The sequence below is a fragment of the Ictalurus punctatus genome, chromosome 24 (genome assembly GCF_001660625.3).
Source record: "Ictalurus punctatus breed USDA103 chromosome 24, Coco_2.0, whole genome shotgun sequence".
NCBI classification, from domain to species: Eukaryota; Metazoa; Chordata; class Actinopteri; order Siluriformes; family Ictaluridae; genus Ictalurus; species Ictalurus punctatus.
Window position 1 is genome coordinate 12,504,621 of NC_030439.2, and position 15,421 is coordinate 12,520,041.

A 15,421-nucleotide genomic window follows, 5' to 3' on the forward strand; every position below is an offset into this window, starting at 1 on the left:
TTAAAGATGGGATGGATTCCGGATGGAAGCATATATTGCTCTAAAACCTGTATATACCTTTCAGCACTGATTGTGCCTTTCCTGAGGTTAAACATTTGATGTTTTTTATGTTCTATTATGAATAACATTCTTATGAGATTTGCAAATCATTGCATTCTGTTTTTATTTACATTTTACACAGCGTCCCAACTTTTTTGGAATTGGGGTTGTATATCCTTGCGTGACTGGACAAATTTTGGGTGTGTGAAAGATGAAATAGATGATATAGTCAATGGAGGAAGCACTGTAGTGGCAGGGAGAGGGAGGAGGATTCAGCCATTTGGGACACTCCCTCACTACATCTTATGAAGAGAAGGAAGTCTCATATTCAGATTACAGTCAGTGCAAAAGGCCAGAGGCTGTCATTGCTGTACTTCTGTTTTAACACTCAATGCCTGCAGGTGTGGCTGGTGTGTGGTTTTGGTCAAGGAATTGCTCTAAAAAAAAAATCCATAGGTGAATTCATTTTCCTCAGAAGGACACTTCAGGAAGCATGAACAGTTTACACTGTGGATTACAACCCAAAGGCAAAGGAAAGCTGGTGAGAACTTGTCCATCTACAAAATATCTCTGATTTCTTTGGATGTGATTTCTTACTTTGGAGTTCATTGGATTAAGCTGTAACTCGTCTGGAGAAAGGGCAGGTGTTGCATTTCACTGTGGACTCTTTGAAGACTTTCTGGTGCGTCATTAGAGCTGCTTTATTTATTTACTGTACCCTTACACATTAACTTCCCATTTTGCCTTAGTCTTTACTCAGCACCTGCTCTTTACTTAGCTTTATTCTGGCTCTTCTAAAGTCGCACTTCAAAGGAGTGGAAAGTCTTAAGAAACTGTTTGGTTTCCTATAAGTTGCTTCTGCGCTGCCAGAACTTATTGCTCCTGCTGTGGTGTGTTTCATCGTCACGCTCCATAAGTAAACAGAAGATATTGCATGAGACAGAGAGGAACTCAGGTTTGTTTTGGAGCTAAGTCAAGAGAAAGGACACACACACAAGAGGGTAGAAAAGATAAGTTGATGGGGGGGAAATAACTTTGATCACTCTTGAAGAACTTACAGGAGGACTGTTACACTTGAACACAGGTGAATGAAATCAAGGACAGCTTGTCTTGCTGAGACATTTCAACAGCCTTGTGGGCTGAAGCTGGCCAGAGCAAAGTAAGTTTGAGTATTTTCAAGAGTCTAAACTTTAGCAGGAGGTTAACTTAAACACGGATGGATAACCAGGCCATTATCCAGGACAGTATAGTTGCAGGAAGATGGGAGCCCCTGGTCCACTATATGTCCCCACAGCATGGCAGAAGGAGGACAGCTAGCTGTGGGAACAGAATCGCAGGTGGACGGTGGCTCTCCATATTGACCATCATTCTCCCTCTATGCATGTTTGTGTGTGTCTGTGGGCAAATGGAGGGGATGGTGCACTCAAGCTTCCGCAGACTAAGTGGCCGTGAGAAGAAGGAGATGCAAAAGGAGATTTTGTCCATCCTGGGACTCCCGGGACGGCCTCGTCCACACCCGCCTCTGCGTCCTCCCTCGTCTGCTCCACTCTTCATGCTGGACCTGTACCATGCTGTGTCAGCCGAGGGGGATGAGGGCCTAGGTGTGGGCTTCATCCCTGAAAGTGTCAGTCATGCTGCATTACCTACCCTAAGCACACACACACCACCACTTGGCACCGTGGTCAGTGAGGCAGACACCGTCATGAGCTTCGTTAACTTGGGTGAGTGACAGAAATGCTTTGGTTTACTCCATAAACACTAAACAGGTCTGGCCATAGATAAGTGCTAATAACCTCCAATTATGTTTAAAACTCTTCTTGATTCTTCAATTCTGCTACAATGCACATAATACCAAATCAACTCATTAGCTTCATTCTGTCCAGGGAAAGATGTTTCAGTACAGAGCTCCACACACCTTCTAAAACTAGCTTTCCTTAATACTGTGAGGGATTTTAAAACAGTAATCATCCTAGCTATGTGCGATGCAATTGTAGTCCGTGTCCAAGACAAATCTAACTTACAGGAACATTCCAGGGTTTGTTTGGGTTTTTTTGTTGTTGTTGTTGAAACTAATTTCTATCCACTGCAAAAAGTTACATATAAAACTCTAAGGGGTTTGCCTTATCTGTTGGGGGAACACTTACAGGTTCAATACAGAACCAATACCTCTGTTCTATATAGATCAGAGGGTTCCACTTTAAGTAGAACCCCTTTAGGAAGCTAAAAACTGTTTCTGTACCTTAACTATTCAAAGAATAGCTTTCTAAGAGTATAGTGTATGGGTAATTACCACTGGCAATAATTTCAACACATTTCCCTGTACTGAGAATAGAATGAAAGACCAATTTACTCACTTGTAATGGAAAAGAACATTGTTTTGTTCTTTACTCAGCACCGGGAAATGTGTTCAGGGAAATTCTTGTTTGTGGTGATCAGCCAAACACTACACAGGTGGTGGATTGAGATTAGGTTGAAAACATTGGAATATTTATTCAAGTCACAATTTCCTGACTTGAACTCGTTTATGACTGGAGACTTAGACTTTGACCTGGATTCAAATTTGTTTTTACTGAATATTACTTTTTGCAATATCTTACAGCAATATCAGCACTTTCCCTTTAAGGACTTGCATTAAACTCGACTTCAAATAGCAGTTTAGGGACTTCAGGCAAGAATTGAATGTGAGGGTGAATTGATTTGATTTAGGACTAAGGGTTATGTTGCAACACCAGTGTTATTTTTCTGATTCTTGGTTGTCTTTGTTATTTGTCTTGCATTTCATCATTAAATCATTAGTACAAACACACATCATTATATTTTCCAAGATAAATAAATGTAATGCAGTGCAACAGTGTGCTAGATTTGGCATGGAGGCAAGAAGCACAACACACCATCGTGAGAGCTAGGATTGGTGTTTAATTTCCCTGAGAGAAGCACATTATCTTTCTAGTATCTCTTCCTGTCTCGTCGGCAAGACGATGCTTATCTGTCTCAAAATTGCAATTAGCCATGCCGTTCTCAGTGGCCTCCTCCCTTTATCTCTCTCCTGTGTCTTCTCCTTGGGAGGATATCCGTGTTCTCTTATACTAAACATCACTGCCGGTGTAACCTGCAGCATATGTTCAGCAATAAATTGACTGCTGTACTGGAGCTCTTCTCTGCGTTAAGCTGTAATGACTGAAATGGACTCTGATGAGTGTGAATAAAGCAGGAACAGTGATTGGGATCTTGTATGCAGTTCGAATGAAGGCCAGGAGGCATAGCATGATGCTGAACGCGCACAGCTGTGCAGAATTACAGGCTCCATTGCTAGGCAGAAAGAGAAGGAGGGAGAGGAAAATGAAAATAATGTCAGGCACTCCTCTAAAAATATACTACAGGGCTGTAATTAGTGGTTGTGTGTTGAGTAGCAGCCGGCCCCACAGAGCCTCTAATTACCCTATAGTGCAGCCATAGCCATGGGTGTTAGTCTGGTCCACAGACCTCTACAAGGACAAATGTTCATCTCGTTCTCTCTTTATCCCCTCATCATCCCATACACCCCTTCATGAAGGACATGCACTCTTCCAACACCTTCACCTTCAGTTCTTTCTATATTGTCTATACTGCTCATGACCTTTCTCTTCTCCTCCGGATGGTAATCTCATTTATTCTCTCACCCAGAGCTCAGTTTGTGTGGAAATTCTCCCTCATCCTTCCTCCTTCACTTCTCATCTCTTGGTCTTTCATCCACTAGATCAGGTGATGGGCAGACGGGATCTTACGAGCTCTCAGTAACTCTCCCCTCTTGCTCTCTTTCTGTCCTTCAGTGGAGCATGAAAGGGATCTACTCCAGCCGCGGCCCTACTGGAAGGAGTTTCGTTTTGATCTGACGCCACTTCCCCAAGGAGAGACAGTCACTGCTGCAGAGTTCCGCATCTATAAAAGCCTGACTGTGGGTCAGAAAGCTAACCGTACCCTCCACATCTCTGTTTATGAGATCCAGAGGGAAAAAAGACACAGGTCACACGCTATTTTATTTTTTATTTTTTAAAGATATTTATGAATTTAATTTTATAGAAAGTACTAAATATTGCCAAAATCCTCAGAATTTCACAAAATTCTCTTCTTCTTTTTAAACAGTGTCTTTTTCTTATTGTATAGTTTTCTTGAGAATTTAATATCTTGCAATGAAATGTTCCATTCTCAGAGAAAAGGCTTATTCAGAGTTATTTGGATGGTTACAGGCCTAAAAAAAAATTTAAAAAATAAATCTAACATACTACAGTGATGCAGTGAGTAAAGTTGCCACCAGACAGCTCCAGGGTCCGCAGTGTGATCCTGTGCTGGGGTGTTGTGTGTTCTCCCCGTGTCTACGTGGGTTTTGCTCCTAGTTCTCTGGTTTCCTCCCACCTCCCAAAATATGCTAGCAGGTGGATTGGCTACTCTCCCTTTTGTGACTGGGAAAGCTTTTGTTTTAGGATTTTACATAACACCTTTAAAAGTTCTGAAGAAATTTTAGGGTTATATAACATGTACTTCTCAAAATACTCCTTAATATTCTGTGAATGTTTAATGGTTTTCACTCTCGAAAGGGATTCTACTACACTGCAAAAATGACATCAAGTGAAAATATTCAAGAATATAGTCAAATGTATCTAGTATTTCCTATTATAAGAAACCAAATATAAGATTACTAAAAACTAGTTGTAGACATTTTTTGCTCATTTCAAGCTTGAAATCTTGTTCTATTAGCAGATCATTTTAAGTATTCATTTCTAGAAAGCAGCAAAATCATCTGAAAATAGAACGAGAAAATGTAAAGCTTGAAATTAGTAAAAATATGTCTAGAAATCGGTTTAATAATCTTATATTTGGTTAATTGTTTTCTTATAATAAGAAATACTAGATAAATCTGACTAAAAGGACACTTCTATGTTCTACAGAGAAACTTGAAATTTTTCCACCAGAGGGACAAAATGAAGAAAGTCTCGTGGTGCTAGATAGAAGCTTTTACTAAAAAGAGTATTTATATCGGACCTTGTTGTAATGCTTCATACACAATATTAAATAAATACTTGGAATTATATTTTATATATATTATATTGTATATATTATATATTTTATATATATATTTATTATGCTGAATATTGTGGAAAGTTCTTCATGAAACCTGATTTTGCTGGTGTGATTTTAGGGAGCCTGAGCTAGTCTTACTGGACATGCAGTCAGTTCCAGCAGGGCAGGAGGGCTGGCTGGCCTTCGATGTAACATCTGCCAGCAACCACTGGCTCCTGCAACCACGAAGCAACCTCGGCATCCGGCTGTACGTGGAAATGGAAGATGGTGAGATCTCATTAGGCACTGATTAAAAAAATATTCAAATAGACGTTTTATTCTGATGTGTGATTGTGTCTCAAATGATTGTATTCATTTTAAATGGTAGTTTAGAATAGTGATATCTGTTTATATCTTCACTGTGGTCTTTTCCGCTCTCAGACCGCTCATTATCTGCCGGCTGGGTGGGTCTGGTGGGCCGCAGAGGGCCACGTTCCAAACAGCCTTTCATGGTGACATTCTTCAGAGCCAGCCAGGCCCCCTGCCGCCCACCTCGTGCTCTCAGACACAACACCCAGCGCAGGAAAAAACACAAAAACGATCTGCCTCACCCAAACAGACCGGGTTTATTTGGTAAGGACAAATGAATATGTTTAAGGTATAGTGTGCAGGCTCGACACACATTTAATAAGTGATGAGTTGAGATGTATTTCATTTTAAAATTTTATGTTTTCTGTGATAAAAATGATTCTAGCTCATATCTAGCTGTTTTTAATCTATACTTTAACCTTAAACCAACGTACTTTTTCATTAGCCTTGTTTTTCCTGAAATTTCTGACTTTGCAATAAGGATAAGATAATCTTTTAATAAAATATGACCGAATTAGAGTGTTGTGCAAGATTATATGGTTTCTCACACTGACATATCATTAACACAGCAACATTATCCAACAGCTAAACAACCGTCTGTTAAACCACAATCTGCCTCATTACAATTTGCTCATAAATTGTTGTCTTTTTTCTTTTTTCATTTCAGACCAAACTCCTGTGAGTAATGGGCGACAGGCCTGTAAAAAGCACGAGTTATATGTCAGCTTCAGTGACCTGGGTTGGAAGGTAAAGTCTTACATATCCCCTAAATTAACACTAGGTTACAAAAAACATGTATATTTGCAATATCACTGTCAACATATCGCTAACTTAAGCTATGCTTAATATACACTCACAGGATCTTTAATAGCAACACCTGTACACCTGCTCATTCATGCTATTCATGCTGTATCTAATCAGCCAATCATGTGGCAGCAGCACAATGCATAAAGTCATGCAGATGCAGGTCAAGACATCAAACATCAGAATTGGGGAAATTGTGATCTCAGCAACTCTGCCTGTTGCACAGGTGTTGGTGCCAGACAGGCTGGCTTGAGTACTTTAGAAACTACCGACCTCCTTTGATTTTCATGCACAACAGTTTACACAGAATGGTGTGGAAAGTATACACATCCAGTGAGTGGTGGTTCTGAGGCTGGAAATGCCTCACTGGTGAGAGACATTAGATGAGAATGAACAGAGTGGTGTTGAACTAACATGAAGGCTACGGTAATTCAAATGGCCAGTCTTTACAGATGCAGTGAGCAGAAAAGCATCTTGGAAAGCACAACACATTGAACCTTGAGATAAATGGGCTACAATAGAAATAGAAAACCACATCGGGTTCTACTCCTATCAGCCAAGAACGGAAATCTGAGACTACAATGTGCACAGACTCAGCAAAACTAGACCGTTGAAGATGGGAAAGACATCGTTTGACCTTTTTTCAATCTTCAACTCTCCAGTTTCTAAAATACTCAAAATAGCCCATCTGGCACCAGCACTCATAATTGGCTGATTGGATAATTGCATGACTACAGCTGGTGTACAGGTGTTCTGATTAAAGCGACTTCTTCTAAACTCTGGGTTTTTGTTGTTTTTTTCCCCTCAGGATTGGGTTTTGGCTCCTCCAGGTTACTCAGCATATTATTGCGATGGGGAATGTGACTATCCTCTTGGTTCCTGTATGAACGCTACTAATCATGCCTTGATCCAGCTTGTGGTTAGTACTTTTAACATCAAGCCTCTTTTCCACTGTAACACCATATGGTCACCACGGTCAGCTTTCCTTTATGAGCAGGCGCAGAGTCCTGTGACTGGCTACATTTTCTTTTTCCATCTATTACATTTATAAATCAAAAACTAGGAAGCACCTATATATAAAATAAATAAAAAAATACAGCAATAACAGGAAGTGATGCAGTAGGTCAACTATGGCATCCTCTGTTTATAATGAGTTTGGGAGGTTACGATATGATATTTCCCTCAAAACAACTTCAATCTCTGGAGCTTGAAAATAAAAAGAGCAGAAAGTGAGAAACTGGATGACATGCTTTCCAGGCTAATACGGAAATGTTATTTACCAGCAAAGGTTATGCGACTAACACAGATGATCACACACCTGTCTCTGCAAGCACATAGGGAACACATAGGGAATTTGACACAATGATGGACTGTGTGTTATGATCTGCTCCCAAGTAGCACAACTGTCTAAGCCTTCACCCTATCATCAGGAGATCCTGGGTTTGTATAATAATATATCAGAGTATAATAACCCAGTTCCTTGACTGGCAGAGATGGCATTCCTCTTTCTCCTGAGTCACACTAGACAAAGTCTCTTAGCTCATGTAGACAGAATTATCACTTATCTTTTTCCTAATCTCTTTTCAGTGACCCTACAACACTATTGAAGCAGCAGTTCCATAAGATATGGTACTTCCCATATTGCTACTTCCCAGCGACATGAAATAGGAGACAGCATTAGATTATGCATTGGGATGCTTTCACACTTGACTAAAAAACAACAACAACAAAAAAAACGTCTCAGCAACACGCACACTGTAACCATAACGACACTCCTACCAGTCCTAGTTAGTATCAGATAACTAACTAGCCTGGGTTGCTGTCTACATTCAGTTTATTATCAGTAATATAGATTAAATAAAGATGTCACGTTGCATACTGTTGAATATTCCAGGCAAATTGTTATGTTTAGATGTATTGCAATGTTGGATTGTTGGCACTTTAAATATTTTCCTTCCAACCTGTCATAAATCTCCTTAAAAACAATTTTTTTAAGAGAATCCTTGCTGCAGAACAAGAGGGTCCAGGGGGTGGAGCTAGACCTGATCCTACTCCTCCTAATGCCTAAACCCTAACCCACACAACACTGCACAACACAAAACAACACATGTAACTGTATTTTAGATCTTACAGAATACATTCGGAAAAATACAATATGTTTAAAAGCAAATTTGTTAACAATGTGTCTTAATAGGTTCAAAATGTCTTTTCTCTGCTGAGTTGATTGCCATTTATTAGTTATTAAGATTAATAAGAAACAGCCAGAAAGTATTTGAACATACAGAACAATAATGTTAATGTTCATGTGAATTTGCACATGGTTAAAAAAAATTTACTTTATAAATGTCTTACAATTTCAATCATATAAATTTGAAGCAACCTTAAATTGTAGGCCTGGTCGAGCTTCACATTTGTGTTAGCTGGGATGTAAATACTTTGACGCCCCGTATCTCAAAGCAGCTTTGCACTCGGACAGAAGCTTATAATACTACAGTCACAAAGTGTTAAAGCACCGTGTTTGAATCATATCACATCACCACCTCCTGGTGAAGGTGGGATTTTAGCCTAAATCTAGTAGCTGGAACTGTGACGTTGAATGGTGTTTTTTTTTTCTTTTTTTGTTTGTTTTTTATAAATACATTTTTGGGAGGTTGAACATCCTGACTCATAAAATCAACAGACTATTACAAAAAATAAATAAAAAAATCAGTCAGCAAGCATCTACATCATGCAGTGGTTGTGTGTATGGGTTCTCCAACTGTGTCCAGGTTTTAAAGAAATTGTACTGAATTCTCTCAGCTGAGTTTAAACTGGTCACAAAAAAGAATCAGAAATAATAATATATCAAACTGAATTAAAGATAAAGTGACTCCTTGTCATTGGCAGGTTCACCTTATAAAACCTGACGAGGTCCCGAAGGCCTGCTGTGCACCAACCAAACTCAGCCCCATCTCTGTTCTCTTCTACGATGACAACAACAATGTAATACTCAAGAAACATCGAAACATGGTGGTTAAGACTTGTGGCTGCCTATAAACATGTGTCTCTGTCTTATTTAGTGGTGCCAGTCTGCCACTGTCCACCTACTGCACTATTTCTAACAAACAAAATTATTGTTTCAAATGGATATATATATATATATATATATATATATATATATATATATATATATATATATATACACACACACACACATTATATATATATATATATATATATATATTATTTATATATATATATAATGTGTGTATATATATATATATAATGTGTGTGTGTGTGTATATATATATATATATATATATATATATATATATACACACACATTATATATATATATATACGTGTGTGTGTGTGTGTGTGTGTATGTGTGTGTGTGTGTGTGTGTGTGTATATATATATATATATATATATATATATATATATATATATATATATATATATATATATATATATATAAATAAAATATAAAGTGTATGTTTCTCCTGGTGTAAAAATAAGCTATTAAAAGAAAAAAAAAAGGATTCAACATCCAGTCATTGAGGTTTGTATTAATTTAGGAAATAAAAAGGAATTCCAGTTGAATGAATACAGATGTAGTGTACCGTTATAGTGATTATGGTTTCCTCATCCTAACACGATGTAACTAAGCAGTCATTAGTATCAGAAAGCATACAGCTAACTGTACTAGTATATTTAATTCTTTGGAATGTCTTGTAGCACTCAGGTGAGTGAGATGATCAATGTGTGTGTATGTGGTGTATTTTATTGGTGGAATAAAATGAGTTGTATATAAACATAATGTGCAACTATCATGGACAGGAAAGAGCCAGTAGAGAAGTTTTTCCTTTTTGTCTTAACTATAAAGTCCAACTTTTCCAATATCTTGGACTGTATGCTAAACTAAAACACAAATGGTTCTTTATAAGAAACAAGTTATTCTTTAAAGCATACTTTGGCATGACTGATGAACAAAATGCAACAATTCATGATCATTTAATTGTGATTTTTACAACATATTACTTTCTATTGGCCTAGCTCCTGATTCCTTTCCTTGGTTATCAATACCCCAAGTTCAAGAAGAATCTCGAAATTTTAAAAAAAAAAAAATCTCCCTCACTGGAACTGATTGGTATCGGTGTGTAAAATCTTCGTCAGTCCATTCAGAGGTCGTGAGAATTCACTGTCTTATACTGCCACCTGTTTTCAGATTGCATTTGCAGTGAATCAACAATAAAACATCTCTCTCAAATTCTGCTACTCACCATTGTTTCACTTTACTGACTGACCTTGTTTGTAGTTTTTCCTCATGCTGTACCAGGAAATTGTTCAATAACGTGAGGCGGATGTAGATTATGATTATGCTAGTGTTAGTGTCTCGACTAAATTACACGGTCACTGGGGAGTAAATAAATAAATTCTTAGTCTACAGGAACTTGGGTTCATTTGTGTTCAGAAAACCATCCAGTGTCTTGGTTATGCCACACTGGGCTTAATAACCAGACCTGCCTCTCTCTCTCTCTGATGGAGCTATGTATGAGTTATGATCCGTTTAGTTTTTTTCTTTAAACACTGTGACTAATGTGACATTTTAACTTTTGACATATTCAGTATATAACTTGTTTATACAAAAACAACAAAAAAGGCTTTCTGTATAATTTATGGAATTAGATAAACTCTTAGCGAAACAGTGTTACCCCACGAGAACAACCAAAGCACCAGTTAGGGTTCTTTAGTATGTAGTAAGAATGTAGTATTTAAGAGAGACATGCTCTTAAGGTAGGTTTGTGCATAAAAATTTGAACAAATAAGCTGCAACTGTGAATTGTGAAAAGCTCTTACATGTCTTGTTCTTTAAAACGTGGGAACATGTTAGACCACTTCAAGTTATATTTGTCGTGAAATATATATGAATGAAGTCAGTTCCTTTTATCACTTACATTATAACAGCTATAAATACCTATCCCCTAATCAGCCTCTATTTCTCTTTAAAAAGGAAAAGAAAAAAAAAAAAAAGAGCTTTTACAGAGAAACCAGTAAGCACAACCTCTTCTGTCCTGAAGATTCACAAGGAGGTAACCAATGCTGACACTAGAGACTCGTTCCATAAATCAGTCCCTCCAGGATTTCGTGATCGCAGAAATGAATGCAAAATAGATTTTTCAAAATTACCACAAATTTTTGCCAAGACAAGTCATCTGACATCACAAAGCATATTCGGCCAAAGCCCCTTCGATTCACGTGCGTCGGACATGAGTACAGCTAAAAAGGTCTCATTTACCAACACATCACTTCGAAAGACAATTTCAGGAGAATGCAATTTCACCAATTCAAGCAGTCTTCTGCAATTTCTTTTTTTAAGAGACAACAAAATAAAGCATTTTTGCCCATAACAATCACAAAAAACCTCTGCAAAATCCTGTACGGACTGATAAATGTTAAATAAACTCCTTTATAGAAAGCTTCACCGTATAAACAGATTACAGGTTAAATAACACCACATTTTAACACTTATTATAGAAGAAAACAACTTGGGACATTATTCCAAGGACATTCATCATGACTCAGGAAACTGAAATACTAAAGAGTCCAGAGTGATGAAGGACAACCACAGCTTAACAGCCCACAACCTCAGCTCCAATTAATTTCCCCAATCATCCTCAAGTTGTCCCATTTACACCACGACACAGCTCTGAGGTGATCACGACGACACAGTGACTATATGCTTACACATTTATTGAAAACCTTAGCAAAAAATTTAAAATTAAGCACACAGTAAGCAATTTCAGAGGCTCTATTCAACACCCAAAAGTACTTTACAAGAGCATTTGTTTAGCTTTGAGGATGTTTCTCCCCCAACTGAATTCATCTAATCCAATCACAATCCTGGCCGATATTGTTAATTCACACAATGATGCAATTCCTATTATGGCTCATGTTTACAGAGCATTACTGAGTTGTATGCACCAAAGAACATTTATGCATCTGCATTAATATGAATTTTAAAGTGAAAATGCACAATGAGAGACAGGGAAATATTAATCAGTGGTGGACAAACACTGTCGGTCTTGACAGAAGGTGATAATGAGGCTGTTACGGCACACTAAAACTGATTGCATGTCCAAATGAAGGGTAATACATATAAAAATATAAAATCAAAGGGTGCTGGTGTGCTTTAGTCCATCATTAAGTCTCCTGTCGCATCATATCCAGAGTCTGTTTCTAGGAGTTGAATCAGTTGGCCAAGCTGAATCGCAGCATTTCTCCCCAGGGTCTGTAAACGACACCATACGCAATGAGAAACAACGACGATACACACAGAATGGGACACGTTTTCATTTGAACTTCATATGTACTTTGATCCGCTAAACACATCGATTACCTTACCCCAGATGCAGATAATGGTAGCTCCTAGAGCTGTTTATGCCTGCACATCTGCCAGCTCAGGGGGCATAGGAGATTTTGGGTGTTTACTCTCAAAATGCTGCTTGAAAGTCTTGGGGTCTGGCATCTGTGTCTATTAAGGACATGAAGCAGAAAAAAAAAAGTCTCAGGACACTACACAGCACATTGCAATAACAGATTGAGTAATGAAAAGGATGCTGTTGTGTTTAATGTGTGATAGTGGTTAGTATAAGTGTATAGACTCACCCTGCAGACAGGACATGTGTGGACGAGTGCTGCTTTGGCAGCCGTTTTCTGATCTGCTCCCTGTGACTTTTTCTTCTCCGCTGCCTTTTTGGCGTTCTTCTGCTGTGACTGAATCTTCTGCTGCCCGCGAGCCATTGCCTTTGCCTGTAAACATCACATCCAGTTGACTCGTAGTAATAATGTTGGCTAAACGGCACACAAAAACAGCTAGCCAGAAATAATTCACCCTAATTCTGGGTAGGGAGGAGGAAACAATTTTTTGCTGCATCACAATTCTCTCTGAAGCAATACACAAAATATCAAAATTTGACGTATACACAGCCTTACGCAAAGAAAAAACAAACACTCATTTGAAGGAGAAAAAAAGGGCCAATATGCAAAATGCTGAACACATAATATGCATCATGTTATTTCATTTTGTTGCACTTCATACCCACAAAATAAAACATTATAAAAAAGCTTAAGTTTTGAATGAATACTTTCTGACTTACAGCACAAAGTTCTTTACAGTGTGATGTGTAAAAAACTAAATACAAACCCAGAAAAATTTGACCAACACAAGAGTACATCATGAAATAGATAACATCAGTGATTGAAAGATAACAAAATCCTAATATAAAGTGTGTAAAAATTGAATAATAGCAAAAAAAAAAGTTCTCAGTATTATAAAAGTACCATGAAGTCAACAGATCTGTTTGAGCTGTTAATAGTGATTGATGGAGCCTGATGAATGTTTAATGGTAAAGTTCTTTGGTGCATAAAAACAAAAGACTTTAATAAAGGAAGGAACAAAAGTGAAATGTAAAACACCTGGTGAAAAATAAATGTTAACATCTATTCAGTGGCATGTTAGTGTGAGTCACAGTGGCTATGTTTACATGCACATCAAATTCATTTTAAGGTCTATATTCGGGTTGCAGCCATATTCTGAATATTTATATGCGTACAGGCATCAGAATATTCCTGTACACATGGTTGTTGTAAGTTTGCCTAAGTTGCTATTCCTAAATACCTCACCTACAGTTACAGTAAGCATCTGTTAGCACCCACAATTCTGTGCAGACTGAGCATATATCTCCTTTCAGTGGATTTCTGAATAAAGTGTTTACATGCAATGCATTTCCAAATAAAACAGGCATATACCAGGGTGGGAATCTGGATTTGGGAAATCAGAATATTGTCGTAATCTGAATTGGGGAAATCGGACTGCTGCGATTACACGACTCAGTACTAATCAGATTATTGATGTGCATGAAAAACATAGCCAATATCATCGGAAACTAAAACTCTCCAAATTACAGTGCCAATTTCTCAGTGTTAATCTCACACGGTCACATCAGCCAGCCATAATTAAATCTTGTTCATCTTCACGAGGAACTGACTCAAGCTTCTCGTTTGTAATTCTGACCTCCATCTGAGATCCAGTTTCTCCTGCTAAATTACTGCAAATATGATCTTTAATAACTTACAACTTCATTCACCATGGATTTATTTATTATTATTTTTTTACACAGTGGTAGAAAATAAAATCACATTAAGACCAAACTCAAAAACGTAGGCCTTTTAAAAATCACATCAACATCGATAGACTCTCGTGAAAGTTCAGGAGCAAAAAAAAAAAAAAAAAAAAAAAAAATGATCAGTACATATCCGGAATATTAATCTATACGCTAAAGTCTAATAGTTGGATTATGTTGTAAGGATTAGAGTGGAATTGATTTTACAGGTAAAAGATTAAAATACTAAAGAGATGTAATATTTAGTACTGCAGCATTAGCGAGCTCGCTCTGTCCTGAGACTATAAACATCTCTAAAATACAGACCGCCCTAAACATCTACACCTACACCTATATATTCACTAAATCTACTTAAACAGCCTCCTAACGACTAAGACCTGTCTGTGGCTGAATAATCCTCAATCTGGCTGTTATCTAACTGAACTAGCTGCCCTAGTAATCCGGTCAGGATGTTAGCATTAGCGAACACTTCAGCTAGCCTGAGAGCCATCTTTCCTCCTCGCCCGACATTACCATCCCGCCTGCTTTACTTCTTCCACTTCTCCTTCTATCAGCTGCTTTTCCGTAAATACAGCGCAAACAAGATCATAAATATACTAATATAATAACGTAATAACAACGCAGATGAGTTGTAAAAGGAAATATTCATTTTAACACTTGTTTAAAAACAATACCTTGGCGTTTCAGAAGGCGAGCCTGTCGAAGGGACGACGAGGAGGAGAACGGATACCACACATTCAACTTCCCTTTCGGGAGCGCTACACAATACAAGTCACTGACTGTTCATCTTTTATCTTTAGCAGACTAAAATTAAATTCTATATATGACATTTAAAATTTATTTAAACAATTGTAAAGACAGTTTCTAAAGAAAAAAAAATGTAGGCGTGGAATACATCCAGGACAATTATGTATACATAACTTAATAAATCGGGGTTTCGTCATTTTTTGGTGAGTCAATTTAAAATGTGACCCTTTTGAATTCACGCTATATTTAATATACGGTAT

General features: G+C 37.7%; 2 protein-coding genes across 2 annotated transcripts; one reads left to right on the forward strand and one right to left on the reverse strand.

Annotated features, from left to right (window-relative positions):
* Positions 1-204: 204 nt before the first annotated feature.
* bmp8a (bone morphogenetic protein 8a) lies at positions 205-9,402 on the forward strand. The gene is made up of 7 exons (XM_017454680.3): positions 205-1,760; positions 3,849-4,041; positions 5,216-5,364; positions 5,518-5,709; positions 6,113-6,192; positions 7,058-7,168; positions 9,136-9,402. The coding sequence occupies exons 1-7, from the start codon at positions 1,256-1,258 to the stop codon at positions 9,283-9,285; spliced, it is 1,380 nt and encodes a 459-aa protein (XP_017310169.1). The 5' UTR covers positions 205-1,255; the 3' UTR covers positions 9,286-9,402.
* Positions 9,403-12,026: 2,624 nt separating this feature from the next.
* Positions 12,027-15,132, reverse strand: zgc:91910 (zinc finger protein 706). The gene is given in 4 exon segments (NM_001200810.1): positions 12,027-12,520; positions 12,634-12,763; positions 12,898-13,041; positions 15,089-15,132. Coding segments are annotated over 2 exon segments (231 nt in total). The 5' UTR covers positions 13,033-13,041; positions 15,089-15,132; the 3' UTR covers positions 12,027-12,520; positions 12,634-12,667.
* Between the last annotated feature and the right edge of the window lie 289 nt (positions 15,133-15,421).